At 47.1% G+C, this 13,207-nt stretch overlaps 1 protein-coding gene across 1 annotated transcript in view; it reads right to left on the bottom strand.

Annotated features, from left to right (window-relative positions):
• Nucleotides 1-2,689: 2,689 nt before the first annotated feature.
• hhipl1 (HHIP-like 1) overlaps nucleotides 2,690-13,207 on the bottom strand; it is an 18,458-nt gene continuing 7,940 nt past the window's right edge. The window contains exons 2-10 of the mRNA XM_086183265.1: nucleotides 12,125-12,565; nucleotides 10,508-11,154; nucleotides 10,248-10,391; nucleotides 9,727-10,055; nucleotides 7,733-7,859; nucleotides 5,430-5,575; nucleotides 4,869-4,950; nucleotides 3,830-3,912; nucleotides 2,690-3,714 (exon numbers count right to left, since the gene is read on the bottom strand). Of these exons, the coding sequence (XP_086039391.1) occupies nucleotides 3,152-3,714; nucleotides 3,830-3,912; nucleotides 4,869-4,950; nucleotides 5,430-5,575; nucleotides 7,733-7,859; nucleotides 9,727-10,055; nucleotides 10,248-10,391; nucleotides 10,508-11,154; nucleotides 12,125-12,565 (2,562 nt within the window). The 3' untranslated portion in view covers nucleotides 2,690-3,151. The remainder of the gene's footprint in view (nucleotides 3,715-3,829; nucleotides 3,913-4,868; nucleotides 4,951-5,429; nucleotides 5,576-7,732; nucleotides 7,860-9,726; nucleotides 10,056-10,247; nucleotides 10,392-10,507; nucleotides 11,155-12,124; nucleotides 12,566-13,207) is intronic.

Here is a 13,207-nt window from a genome sequence, read left to right as displayed (position 1 = left end):
ACACGGGATCTTTTAATGGAAGCGAGAAATGCATACTTGCGATTACTAGTTCTACTGCCATTTTCTTCTGATAACGGGCCGATCATCTCGTTAGGCGGTTGTTAGGAGATAATGAGTTCAAATGTGATACTTCATCACGAGAAAATTAACTTGGAAAAAAAGGCTTCATTATGGTGAGATAAGATCATGATTTAACGAACTTTATCTCAAGAGAACGAGACAATTCGCCCGTTAGCACGAGATAGCAGCCCTGTAAAAGCTAGTTTCTGGTGCTGCTGTTCTCAGCTCCGCTTTCTGTTCCTTTGACTGTCGTTTGTGATCGTTGTTGAGGTGAAGAGGTTCGTTTCACGCCCTGCAGGAGCGGCCGCCGTGCACCGGGACGTCTTGAGACAAGCGATTCTTGGTCGTGACGTCACGGTCTCTTTGTGAGGGGACTGTCCCCTCGGTGCCACAGCCAGAGTCACATGACCAGTACAAGGTGCTATCCTGTGTTCATGGGTGTGCCTTCCCCCCTCCAGCACCCAAAATATCTATAACCCTTTGCTACATTCATGGCTCCAGCAGAGTCAACTGTAACATCTGTGATGCCCGACTTCACCTGCTGCTGCTACCTAGTTTTTCTATTGAAGAGCGAAACTGAACGTGTTTGCTAAAGATACTTCAGTTCAGAAAACTACAGTATTTCAGTCAGGTTTGGGGAGATTCCCCCCCGCGTGGGATGACATTGATTGTAAATCACATGGGATCAATAGTTTGGGGGAAAAGCTGCAGTCAGAGTTGTAGTAAGTTGTAGTTGTGTACCAACCCAGGTTACTGCAGCATCACACAGGTTACACAGCTTTACTACTTCAAGCTCTCGTGTATTTAGTTTTTAGACGTAAGCCATAATTCTGAGCTGAGAGAGAGACAGAGAGAGAGAGAGAGAGAGAGTGAGGGAGAGGAAGAAAGAGAGAGGGAGAGAGAGAGAGAGAGAGAGGGAGAGGAAGAAAGAGACAGAGGGAGAGAGAGAGAGAGAGGGCACCAACAGAGTTAATCGATAAGAGCAAAATGTACCTGAGAGTGAGAGTGAGTATACGAGCCAAAAGCCATTTCAAGTGTGCTGACATCTTCCCGAGCTCACCGCTCTCTGCAATATTGGCAATGTGACATGCAGAGTTGGTGATGAGGGGAGGAAACACCTGCTCACACGCTCCGTAGATCTGGAAGGCTGAGCGGCCTCTGGTTGCTAGCAGCTCCCTGCAAAGTGACCAGTTTGGACTGCTTTTGTTTGAAAGAACTTACATTTTTCTTATTGTAGCAGCAGGAACGTCAAAAGTACTGCTGAATACTGACTTCCTGAACTGTTCCCAACCCCGACAAGCACAGCCGTTAGCATAGCACCACACAGTCTCAGATCAGAGGACACGTGCATCAAATGGCTTCAGGTCAGTTAGGAGATTTGAACATGTTGGGTGTGAGGTGATGCACACGTCTCTTGTTTTTCAGCACTAATGGTCGAGTCTCTGAACATTTTCTGTGTGAATTAGTGAAGATAAATCGATTTATTTGATGGGAAAATGGCGTGTTTGTGGGCCAAACACGAGGGAACGCTGTGATCAGGCAGCGTGTGATTGATTGCAACCAAATAATGACATTAAAATATTTAGCACACTCAGCCTCCTCCAGCTTTGAAAAGTTCTCGATACAAAGTCGCTGGGCGACGCTGGGTCTCCAAACGTAGATACATAGGTGTGTGTGTGTGTGTGTGTGTGTGTGTGTGTGTGTGTGTGTGTGTGTGTGTGAGTGTGTGTGAGTGTGTGTGTGTGTGTGTGTGTTACCAGCATTACAACATCAATTCAACTGTTTGACCTGGGGTTAAAGGTCAATATTATTTACAATGAGATACGTCTATGGAGAATTTTATGATATGAAATGTTATATTAACTATGATTTGACACAGTATGATGTTATAATTCTATCATCACCACGTTACTGCTACAATGATGATTTCCAGCATAATATGAGCCTCTGTGTTTTCTGTATGTGTGAATATTCAATAAATAAGTGTCAACAAAGTGTTTTGATGTCTGCAACATAAACCTGTGTGTCAATGCACCTTTCACTTTTATTGTTATGTTTCTCTGCCCCTGGGATGAGAGGAGCAGCGGTACCAGGGGTCTGCTGGAGACCTCAGAGGCGTCCGGAGAGAATCCTGCGATCCATCCTGCAGCCTGTTAGCGACGCACGATGTCAGGGCAGCCTGGACCAGAGACGGAGTCCCCACAGACCAACCCCACCAGGACCATAACCACTTCATAACCAGCCCGTCACAGCAGCAGGGATGCTCGGCTGCAAGATGAGCACAAGGAGCGTTTGGGTTCCTCCATTTTGAGGAACGAAGAGGCTCATTTGGTGTATTCATAGCGAGTACTTGTACTCCATGCTGAGGTTCCTGACCCTGATCACCTGATGAAGCAGTCTGGGACAGTACTGAACCCAGACAGACCGTCAGTGTTTTTAATTGAAGTTCACCTGCACCTACATTGAAGTTTAATAGCTACAGATCACAATAGTGATCCCTTTATATTGAGACAGATGCGCGGGGTGTGTGTGTGTGTGTGTGTGTGTGTGTGTGTGTGTGTGTGTGTGTGTGTGTGTGTGTGTGTGTGTGTGTGTGCGCACGCACACATGTGCAGTGGGGGGAACTGAGGACAAGTCAGCTTTTTATTGAAATCATTCACCAGAGCATCATACATTCATTCAGGAGCATTAAATATGACAAACCTACTGTTAACTAGGTTAGTGCGACACCTAGTGGAGAAGTGCAGCAGTGCCAAAGGAACATTCAAATTAAACATTCAAGTTTGTGATGAAAACTTGAACAAATGTCAAGAATCAGATTAATGTCATCATCAGTGCCTTCCAGTGTGTACATCAGCTGTCTGGGAGCTTTGATGAAGAAGCAAGCAATGATCTGTCTCTGTGCAGGTCTACATAATCCATCAAGTTTAAGTCACAAAATAATTTACACTGCAGCTAATATTCTGGTGCTGGAATATACATTTGATTTGCTTTTTCAAGGTTATGGGAAAAACTCTCTGCCAACGGTAGATACCTGTCTTCAGAGCGTTACATCTGAGATATTAGTTGTGGCTGTGTAGCAGTCGAACTTCTAGACTTCTACGACATGATCGACATCGCCACAGACGACTCCCGCATCTTCATAGTGGGCACAGTTATGCACTCCGACCCCGGCGTGCTGGCAGTCCAGCAGGCTGGACTCAGTCCCCTGACACTGAACGTCATCCAGAAGGATCCGCAGATTCGTTGCCTCGCCAAACTCTGAGTTCTTGGCTGCCTTCAGAGCGAACCGGAAGCCGAGCTGCTGACAGACCACAGCAGCGTTCTTGGTGTTCCACAGGTCGTCACACACGGTGCCCCACTCACCATTGACGTAGACCTCCACCCGCCCGCGGTCGCTGCGCCTGTGTTCGTCCCCAACCAGCCGCACCGCTCCGTTCTTGATGCCGGGCGCAGTTCTGTGTTTGTTCTTTCTGCGGTGGCCTCTGCGTCTTGAGCTCCTGGGCGGTTTGGTGGTGGTTGTGATAGGAAATGGCGTGGTGGGTTCTGGTTCCAGCTCAGCCAAACGATCAATGAGCTCTTGGAGCCAGTCGTACGAGTTTGTGGGCTGAGGCTTCGCTTTGCTTTTGCTTGGTAACTCAACACCAATTAATGCTGTGTGAAGACAAATATGAGTGAATTTATGAAACGCCCTTTGTAACTCTTGCCTGTAGTGCGTGCGTGCGTGTGTGTGCGTGCGTGTGTGTGCAGCTGAGTGTTTTGAACTTACTTTCCTGGGGAACAAACTTGACCATGTTACTTTTGACTCGAACAGGAATGGGGTCATAGTGACATTGTCCTGGTGGTGCACGTCTGAAAAACAAAGATTAGCAAAAGGAAAATTGTTGCAGTGGAATACAAGACAACAGCAACCAAAGGGTTTTCTTTTGATACGTATTCTGCCAATATTCTGCTCACGCCGACAAAGACGATAACGCTGCAGCCACACGCAGGCGAGCACGCAGAAAGAAACACGCATTGCAACTCGCAGGGTTTGTAGGTCAACATGAAGAAGAAGCTGGCAAGAAGGCAGCGCCAGCCGAGAGAGCGGACGACACTCCAAACTGCACCACACTGGGTTTCCCCTAAAATGATGGTTTAATGGAGGCATTTGTAAAACGAGAAGGACCAACATTTTGAATCTCACTGCATCCCAGTTAACAACCACAGTCAGCACATCTTATTAATAAATCTAGAAAATGAATCATGTGCTCCAGAAATTCTGTGGTTGGCCTGGTTGGTTGTCACCCTGCTTTGCTAACTGGAGATAGAACTTTTGTGTACCGGTGCTGAATCCAAGGTGCTGGAACAGTTTAAAACGTGAACGGCGTCCAAAACTACTCGTTGTCAATCAGACATTCCATGATTTGACAGCTGACATTGTGTCGGTCTACGGGAGCGCTACATTCACGGAGCTGCAGCTGGAGCGCTAGAGGCCAGCCGTGTTTACTGGCGCTGCAAAAATATCTCTTCCTGGTTCGTGTATGATGAGTTCCACTTGTCATCAAAGCAGCTGATTTAGTTGTTGTTGAGGAACCCTGATCTTATCTTGACGAGGCATTTTTATCTTGTTTCACGCCAACGACCTCAGTGGTTCAGTTCCTTCGATGCGCACTGAGCAGAATGACACGCCTGTGTTTGTAGCTAATAAATAAATATCCATGCAAAAATGGAACTGCTCACAATACAGTCAACACATATCATACCAGAATGTTCTTTCTGGTATGATATGTGAAATAAGAACTAATCCAAGTACTGATACAGTTCACCTGGAGGCGTCCACCACTTTATAAACAACTCCTGAAGGCGACGTGGCGCTCGGTATTCCAGTCGACATGAAGTACAGCTCACCTGAGGGCAAGAAGCACAGCTTAGGACCGCAGGGGAAGGAGCATCATGACTGTCGTCGACACAAACGAGCTCTACAGAAGGTCTCTCCCCAAGCAGGAGGGCAGGTCAGCTCTCGCTGCTGACTCTGCTTTGACTGGTAGACTTGTAAACACTTTTACCAGAGTACAGTTCTGTTTGTGTACTTCTCCGTCACTTGTGTCTTCCAGAGGTATTTCCTGGCCTGATCTCATCATGTAGTCCTACATCTCTCTGTACATTTTCAGAATTATGCAGCGGGTGGAGTTCGGCTCAGACCAGGAGGGGAATTCTACTTCGAAAGCTTTGAAATCCTGTATGTGGCTGACAGGAATCCGGCTGTCGCCATTGGCTCTATTTATCATAGGTGACATCACATTTTCAGATTTGATGGAGTTCCTAAATTGCAAGTACGAGTTCTTATGACCCCCTAGTATGAGGCTGTGCATGCGGTCCTACATTACCAGCTTCATCCTCAGCAAAAGAGATGATGTAGGGGTGATAGTTGTTGATGAGCCCCGGGAAGGCACAGGTCAGCCCCACCCCCATGCAGATCTCATTGTAATTCCACTGCCTGGTGTTTCTGTCCTCTCGCAGGCTCATCAAACGCCTGCAACAGCGATCAAATGCAGGTTCAGTCACTGCTCGCAGGCATTTCCTGAGAGTAAATGCAACTTTTCCAACACGTCGGCAGGTCAGTGTGGAATAAATGGAGGATGATGGTCACTGCTTTTATATCCAGGGATTCACAACTGATTGAATGCAGGGTTTTTCTCAGGTTCTCAAATGTCTACATGCGTTAAACCCAGACTGACTCTCCCCATTGCACATCTGCCGCAAATCACTATGAATGTTGACCAGTTCAAAAGTTAAGGCTTGTGAGCTCGAGCTGTGCAGCACATCGATCCCCTTCGCCTTCCATCACTGTGAGCGTCTGCTGCCCTGTCAGGTGCACCGAAGAGGCGAGGACTGCAGTGTCACAGGTATCAATGCTACAGGAACGTCTTTCTCCTTCTTTACTTCCACACCATACAGGCTCTGGTAACCCAACCCACAGCGCCACATAGGGGCCTCCCCCTACCATTCTATCTCCTTTTCCAGGAAAATTACAAAATAGTCATTCAGACCAGAAAAGTTTGTTTTTTAACCCCCCAGTGGAACAATTTTCAGAGGACAGAGAAGCAACAGAGAATGTACATATTTGAAGCAACTGAAATAACTAGAGCTAAAATGATGCAGAGGATCCATCCATCCACCCATACATCCTTATATTAAGGGTCATGGGGGTGGAGCCTATCCCAGCTGACACTGGGTGTGAGGCGGGTTCACCCTGGACGGGTCACCAGTCCATCTCAGCGCCATCAGGAGCAATCAGGGGTTCAGTATCTTGCTCAAGGACACTTGGACACGGTCACTGAGGGAAGTGGGGATCGAACCAGCGACCCTTTGGTTGCTGGACGACCGCTCTACATGATGCATAAGATGTTAATTTGAATTCACAGATCATCACAGTGTGAGGTGACCCTCACTGGCAGGAACTGAGTTAATTATCATACCAAAGTAGAAAAATACGGCTGAAGAGCGTCTTCAGAGAAAGACAGAGGGAGGAGTCTCATCAAGTCTGAGGTCACACGGACGCTCAAAATCATCAGAGCAGAAAACAAGAGAACTTTGCACCCCGCTACTGATTGACCTCAGTCTTCCAATCATCAACCTCGTCTCCTGCTCTGTCTCCATTCTCTCTTCCAGACATCTTGCTCTTCTCTGTTGTTCCAGTGGTGTCACTTCTGTCCAGCCCTCACAGCTTTGCTTTGTGCTCGGGGACACGCGTGTCCAGGCTGTTTCCGTCACGCAGGACAACTTCAGATGAATGTGTCTTTATGGAAATGTACTGCTACCTTTTACCATGATGTCAGTCCTACGTTTACTTTTAGCCTATTTTGGTTTTACCAAATCTGTTTTAATATCTAAAATGAAGCTATAATTTCTGATTCTTTTATGTAACCTTGACACTTCCATGTTTTGTGCCAGTTCAATGATTGATTTTCTGTCAAGTTGCCAAATCAAACGTTTCAGACTTGGGCACCCATGAGCCTCTCCCCCCAGGATTACATACATGTCGTATGCCATGAAGTGGAAACACGTGTCTGCGTGTTGAACTGTCAACATTTTAAACTCAGAACATCAGTGAAGATAAGCCAGATGTTTTTGATTCGGCTGCGGTCATTAACAATGAAGCATGTTACGCTCAGTTTGTAAAAACAACAACAGTGACAGTCGCTTCAAATCCTAACTGGGATTCATGTGATGACGGGACGGAACTGAGCCACTTGAACAGCATTCTTGACCTACTTCGTACTCTCCTTCACTTCTGCCGACTCTTGAGAATTCTCCTCGCCATCGTTCCTTAACCCACATCTAGGTTCCTAAAGGTGGTTACGAACAGAAGAGTCTACTCTGATGTGGAGGCTGCACCCCCTCCCTCGTGTTCATAAAAGCCCCACCATGACTTGGTCATGCTGGATGGTTCATGTTGGACAGCTGACAATGAAACATTTAGAGGGTCAAAATCTTACAGCAAATGTTTTAATGATCTAAACTGGAAAAGGTGTTTAAATTCTTATTCCATGAATACGCGTAAGAGGGAGCTAAGGGCGAGTGGGAAGTAGCAGCAAGCAGGATGGGAAGTAGTCCCAAGTTCAATTCCAACATCAGAGGCATCCATAACTGTGTGAACTAAGTGCAGTACTTCAGGGGTCAAACTTACCCGCTCATGAAGTCTCCAAATATGTACATGCCATTCAAGTTGGGGTATTCACAACCTCGGTAAACGTAGCCGCCCGTCACTGACTTGCCCATCTTGTGAGAATATGCATAAATAGGCAGGACGTCATCTAAAAACCAAAATTGTTAGTATTAGATAGGTGGTACCAGACGAATGCTTCTGAACATGAGGAGTGCATCTGTTTCACAGTTGCACTCCTAAGATGAAAGAGTCAGTTAGGGTTGAACCGGTCTGAGCCGTGATCCACCGCGTCGGCTGACACCTGAGGCTCACTACTCCTGAGCCGCCTCCGTTGGGTGGTGCATGTACAGCTTGCTGTGTTGGACCTGCACTGAGGGTGAAGGGCCAGTCCCAGAGAGCCATGACGGCAGTAAAGGGCTAGTTCAATCACTTTGATGTGGGCTCGTTGAGACACCGATGCCCAGTTGGTGTCTCACCTGTCGTAGCTGATGATGGTCTCATCAGGAGAATCAGAGGGAGGGGCTGCTGTGGTCTGAGTACCAGCACAGACACGTCTTTTGGCCACGAACAGGCCCACCGTCTGAAGGAGATCTGTCCCTTTACCTGCCTGCCACACTTGAGCGCCCTGCACCCCCGTCGGACAGCTGTTAACTTTGGGGGCAAGATTCCTCAACAGCACATTCAAATAACCAAACTATCCCTTCAACACGACTTTGGTTACATTCAGAAGAGGTCTATCCAGTTTGGACCGGTCAGGATGGTGCGTCCAGCCCAACTGTTCAGCCACAAAGCAGTGGTGCGTGACATCGTTGGCACGCAGCATGGCGAGCGGCTCAGGCAGTCCGTTGGCCATTGTAAACAATAAGAACCGGCAGCCTGGGAGTGTTGCACCACATGTTTTCATCATTGATTGTTCTGACGATTATTTTTCAGGATTAATCGTGAAGTTCATCAAACATGAAGAATCATTGCAATTATTGTGGGGCCAACAAATATTTGACATTCTTTTTGTAAAGAGACTGAAAAACAGTTGGTAAAAATTTCATGCATACAAATTACATTTGGCATGTGAAACATTTATATAGCCATAAATCCTGGTCGCATTACTTGAAGAACACACAGAATGTGACTTTCTTGGACTAAGATTAGGAAAATCAACCTGTAATCTGACTTTCTACCAGATGCAGTTTGGAATGTGCTGCAGAAAGAACTGCGATTAGCTGCAACTACCAATGTCGGTCACGACTATAAAAAGCCAGCATTAATGGAAGCCCAACACTGTGATTCACCATGGCAACAGCTGACAAAGACACTGCGTATGTAACCCGCGTTGTATAAAGTCCATCGGCACGAGACATATTTTTTAATAGTTAACAGCCACTCACTTTACACGGGTGTTGCGTTCTTTGTATTGTTTTTGTGCTGGGATGGAGCTGAGCCTTCTGCTAAACCTGGTACATCTTGTGAATCCCTAAGAGTAATAAATCGCAGACTGTCCTTTTCCAAATTAAGCTAAAATAAACGAAACAAACATTTGTTATATTAAAGTAAATCATTAAGTGGCTCATTGACTGTGTGGTAGCTTTGATGTCGGTGAGGACAAATAATATTATGCACATGCACATGAGAGTACGAAGACAAACGGCACCACTCTGATCATCTGGAACTGATCATCCAGCGAGCTGGGGCGCCAAATCATTCCCATAGCGCCTCAGAGCTGAAGGGTCCCTCTTTCTGAAACAACTTCTTTTTCAGGTTTGCATTAACTCCCAATCTGAAACAGGAAACTCAGACTTTCTGTCTTTTGAGAGTTAACGGACTTGGGGTTTTCACTAAACCTGCTTCCTGAGACGGCCCCCTGCTCCGCCAAGAGGAAGTCGAGTGGGTTTTCATTCCAGTAACAATGACAAAATAAAAAGACGATTTCAGGTGAGAGGAGTTTTTACAGTGAGCTGCTCCTGTGAGTGACCTGTGTGCAGCAAAACTTCCAAACATAGTCATGGGGGAGTGCTTACCTAGTGAGCTGTTGGCACACAGCTTGTTATCGTAGCAGGAGAAGCCCTCTTTGGCTCTCCAGCCGTAGTTCCGACCTTTCTCAATTATGTCAATCTCTTCATACTTGTTCTGGCCCACATCCCCACAGAAGATGCGCCCTTTGCCCTCTTTGGTTTGAGGGTCTCCCCGGTCCACAGAGCACCTCCACATGTTCCGGACACCATAAGCATAAACCTCAGGCCGAGCGCCGTGCTGGTATACGAAGGGGTTATCTGGAGGGATTCTGTACAACGGGCCTCGTTCATTGTCATCCACATTGATGCGAAGAACTTTACCTAACAGAGCTGACCTGAAATGAGTAGGACATACAAGGGAAACTAATTAACAAACACATATTCAAAACATGAACATTGATACTGAACATGCAGAACTACAAAATGAAGTAAGTCAAATACTGATTGCTGATCTGCGCAGTGCAGCTTCACTTCCTACATCTTTGCAACTGCTTGCCATGCTTCTTTTTCTTTATTGGCCCTCTTACTTGTTCTGGGCATTTCCGTATTTCCCGAATGGATCACCCGCCATCCCACCATCTCCTGTGAAAATGTACAAGTAGCCATCATCAGCAAACAGCAGTTGCCCTCCATTGTGATTGGAAGCAGGTTCATCAATCTCCAGAATAACTCTGCAAAGAAAGTGGATGTAGCAAAAAAGACAAAGGAGGAGAGCAGGTGTTTTGCATGAAGAATATGAAAGTATGACAGCACTGTTTGCTCATTGTTTATGTAGACCTCTACCCACCGCTCTGAGCCATGATCCACTACGTTCATATCGTTGGCTGACACACGGAACTCACTAATCCTGATCCTCTCATCCAGACCCACCTCCACTGAGTAGTACACGTACAGCTTGCCATTGTACTTGTGCTGTGGGTGGAAGACCAGTCCCAGAAAGCCTCTTTCATCCCCTTCCCACGATGATGTTAACACAACTTTGGATATATTCAGAAATGGTACATCCAGCTTGGACCGGTCAGGAAGGTACGTCCACACCACACCCAACTGTTCGGCCACAAAGAAGCGGTGCGTGCCATCGTTGGCGTGCACCATGGCCAGTGGATTACGCAGGCCGTTGGCCACTTCTTCCAGACACAGCTGCAGACAACCGTCCGTATCTGAACGCACGTGCCCCAGGTTCTGGGTTAGTTTCTGGTTACTAAGAAGATGTGGGTAACAGTAGTCCACATCATCTAGCTCCAGGTACTGACAGAGACGGGTCTGGTCTTCTCTGATGTGGGCTATGTGCGGGTCATTAGACAGGAACGGGATGGTGGAGCTGCATTTACTCCAGAACTGAGAGCAGTAGTCAGGACAAAGACCAGGGATGGTCCGGACCGGGGTGCTGGGGTCCTCCGCGTCAAACAGGTGTGCAGCGTAAGGAGAGCACTCCTGGACAGATGGAGGAGAAGAAGCAATGAGTGGGGAGACTGGGGGGGCTGGGGGGAGATAAGCAAATAAACCAGTTCAAACTCATTGTCCTGCAGGACTCAAACTAAATTTTTCCAATGAATATTGATGTGAAACCACTCAGGAGAGGAACGTAGCCAGGTACCGTGCACCTGCACTGAGGGAGGTTCTGAACGATACCACACATGATGATCTATACCAAGAATAATCTAAACCGGAATATGGCTGGACCGTGTAGTGGATGCAGGCCTAGTCGGAGTCTCTGGAACAGAACTGCTGAACGTTAAATACTCGTCTACAATTTCTTGTAGTGATGCAGTCACGTCTCCTGCGATCATCACTGGAGGTAATGGCCGTCCTGCCCGGCTAAGTCTTCGCCAAGTCGCTGGAATTATCAACGTGTCCAAACTGGGAGAAAAGATTTCACACGTTGCAAATTTTTCTCACTTTAAAATGAAAGTGAAATCCTACATGGAGCTAAGAAGTCATTGTTTTCTACACGGTCCAAATAAAAAGGATATAGATATATGATCATAGATATATGATCATAGATATATGATCATAGATATATGATATGAGTTGCTGACTATCGTTTCAGGATTTGGCAACACATGACGTAAAGGATGTTTGTCATAATACTGTGCAATAATGCAACATTCGGTCTTGGATCAGTCACTCCTGAGGAATGTAGGGAGGCTTTTCTCCAGTGTCCGCATGTGTTGGCTCGGTCTGAACAGAGCCTGACAAGTCGTGGAGCAGACGAGCTGGTGTGGGTTCGGACGAGCTGAAGTCTGTCCATCAATGACGACCCTCCACGCGCGGCTCAGTTAAACGCGCCTGGACTCGTCGTAAACTGCATTGAATTCCTAGATGAGGGTCGTGTGGTTCAGTCTGGGTTTGCAGTGCGTGATGGAGATGGTGAGCCAAGCGACCTTTGTTCCTGCACGCCTACCTGGCAAAGCAGCTCCAACACGAACCCGGCACAGCTGACAAAATCATGATAATCAAAGCTCTCCATAATCTGGTAGTATGTTCTCATGAGTTCATGGTCTTTCTGATAATCACAGCAGCCAAACTCTTTGTACATTACGCAAAACTCAAGTTCCCTCAGCGGTCGGAAGGGCGGTTTAAAATCCAAACACTGCGGATGGAACATCGCAGGTGTGAACCACAGAGCCCCGAAACACACGATGCCAAGCGGAGAGAGCCACAGATGACCCGGGACCTGGCCCTGAGACCGTCGCATGATGGCGTGCCGTGGAAATGCTTGGAGAGTAAAAGTTGTGGAGACGCTTCCTGTGTGTACTTTGCTCCAGTTCCGATCGTCCGCTCGATGTGTCCGTGTGACGTGGTGAAGCCTCGTGTTGCCTCTCAGTCTGCTGTCCACATGCATCTGCACACAAAATGGAAGGAAATCATCCACAGGAGCCCCGAGAAGAGAAGACAAGAGGAGTAGAGAGTCGCTGCTGCTGCTGCTGCTGCCTGCGACTCTGACATCCAGCACCGGAGCTCAGACACCAGCGGGTTATTAAGAACGCCCCAGAGATGGTCCGTGTCACGTGCAGCCATAATAATCCAAGTCCGCTCGGGTGAGCGTTGTTTCAGGACCAGTCCACGCCACGGAGCAGCGGTGGTCCGGGGGCTGTGCTGTCATCAGGGTTTAATCATGGCAGCAGTCAGCCAGCAGAGGGCGACACCATCCTGTCGCTAGCTGGATGGATAGAGCGATAGGTGGATGGATGGATGGATGGATGGATGGATAGATAGATAGATAGATAGATAGATAGATAGATGGATAGACAGATGGATGGATGGATAGATAGATAGATAGATAGATAGATAGATGGATAGACAGATGGATGGATGGATAGATAGATAGATAGATGGATAGATAGATGGATGGATGGATGTATATATAGATAGATGGATAGATAGATAGATAGATGGATGGATGGATGTATATATAGATGGATGGATGGATGGATAGATAGATGGATAGATAGATGGATGGATGGATAGATAGATGGATAGATAG

This window comes from Aulostomus chinensis, chromosome 17 (genome assembly GCF_037954235.1).
Source record: "Aulostomus chinensis isolate RoL2024-O1b breed Wild chromosome 17, RoL_Achi_v1.0, whole genome shotgun sequence".
In the NCBI taxonomy this organism is placed as follows: Eukaryota; Metazoa; Chordata; class Actinopteri; order Syngnathiformes; family Aulostomidae; genus Aulostomus; species Aulostomus chinensis.
Note: the sequence above shows the minus strand (reverse complement) of the source record. Positions and strands in the feature narration are given on the sequence as shown.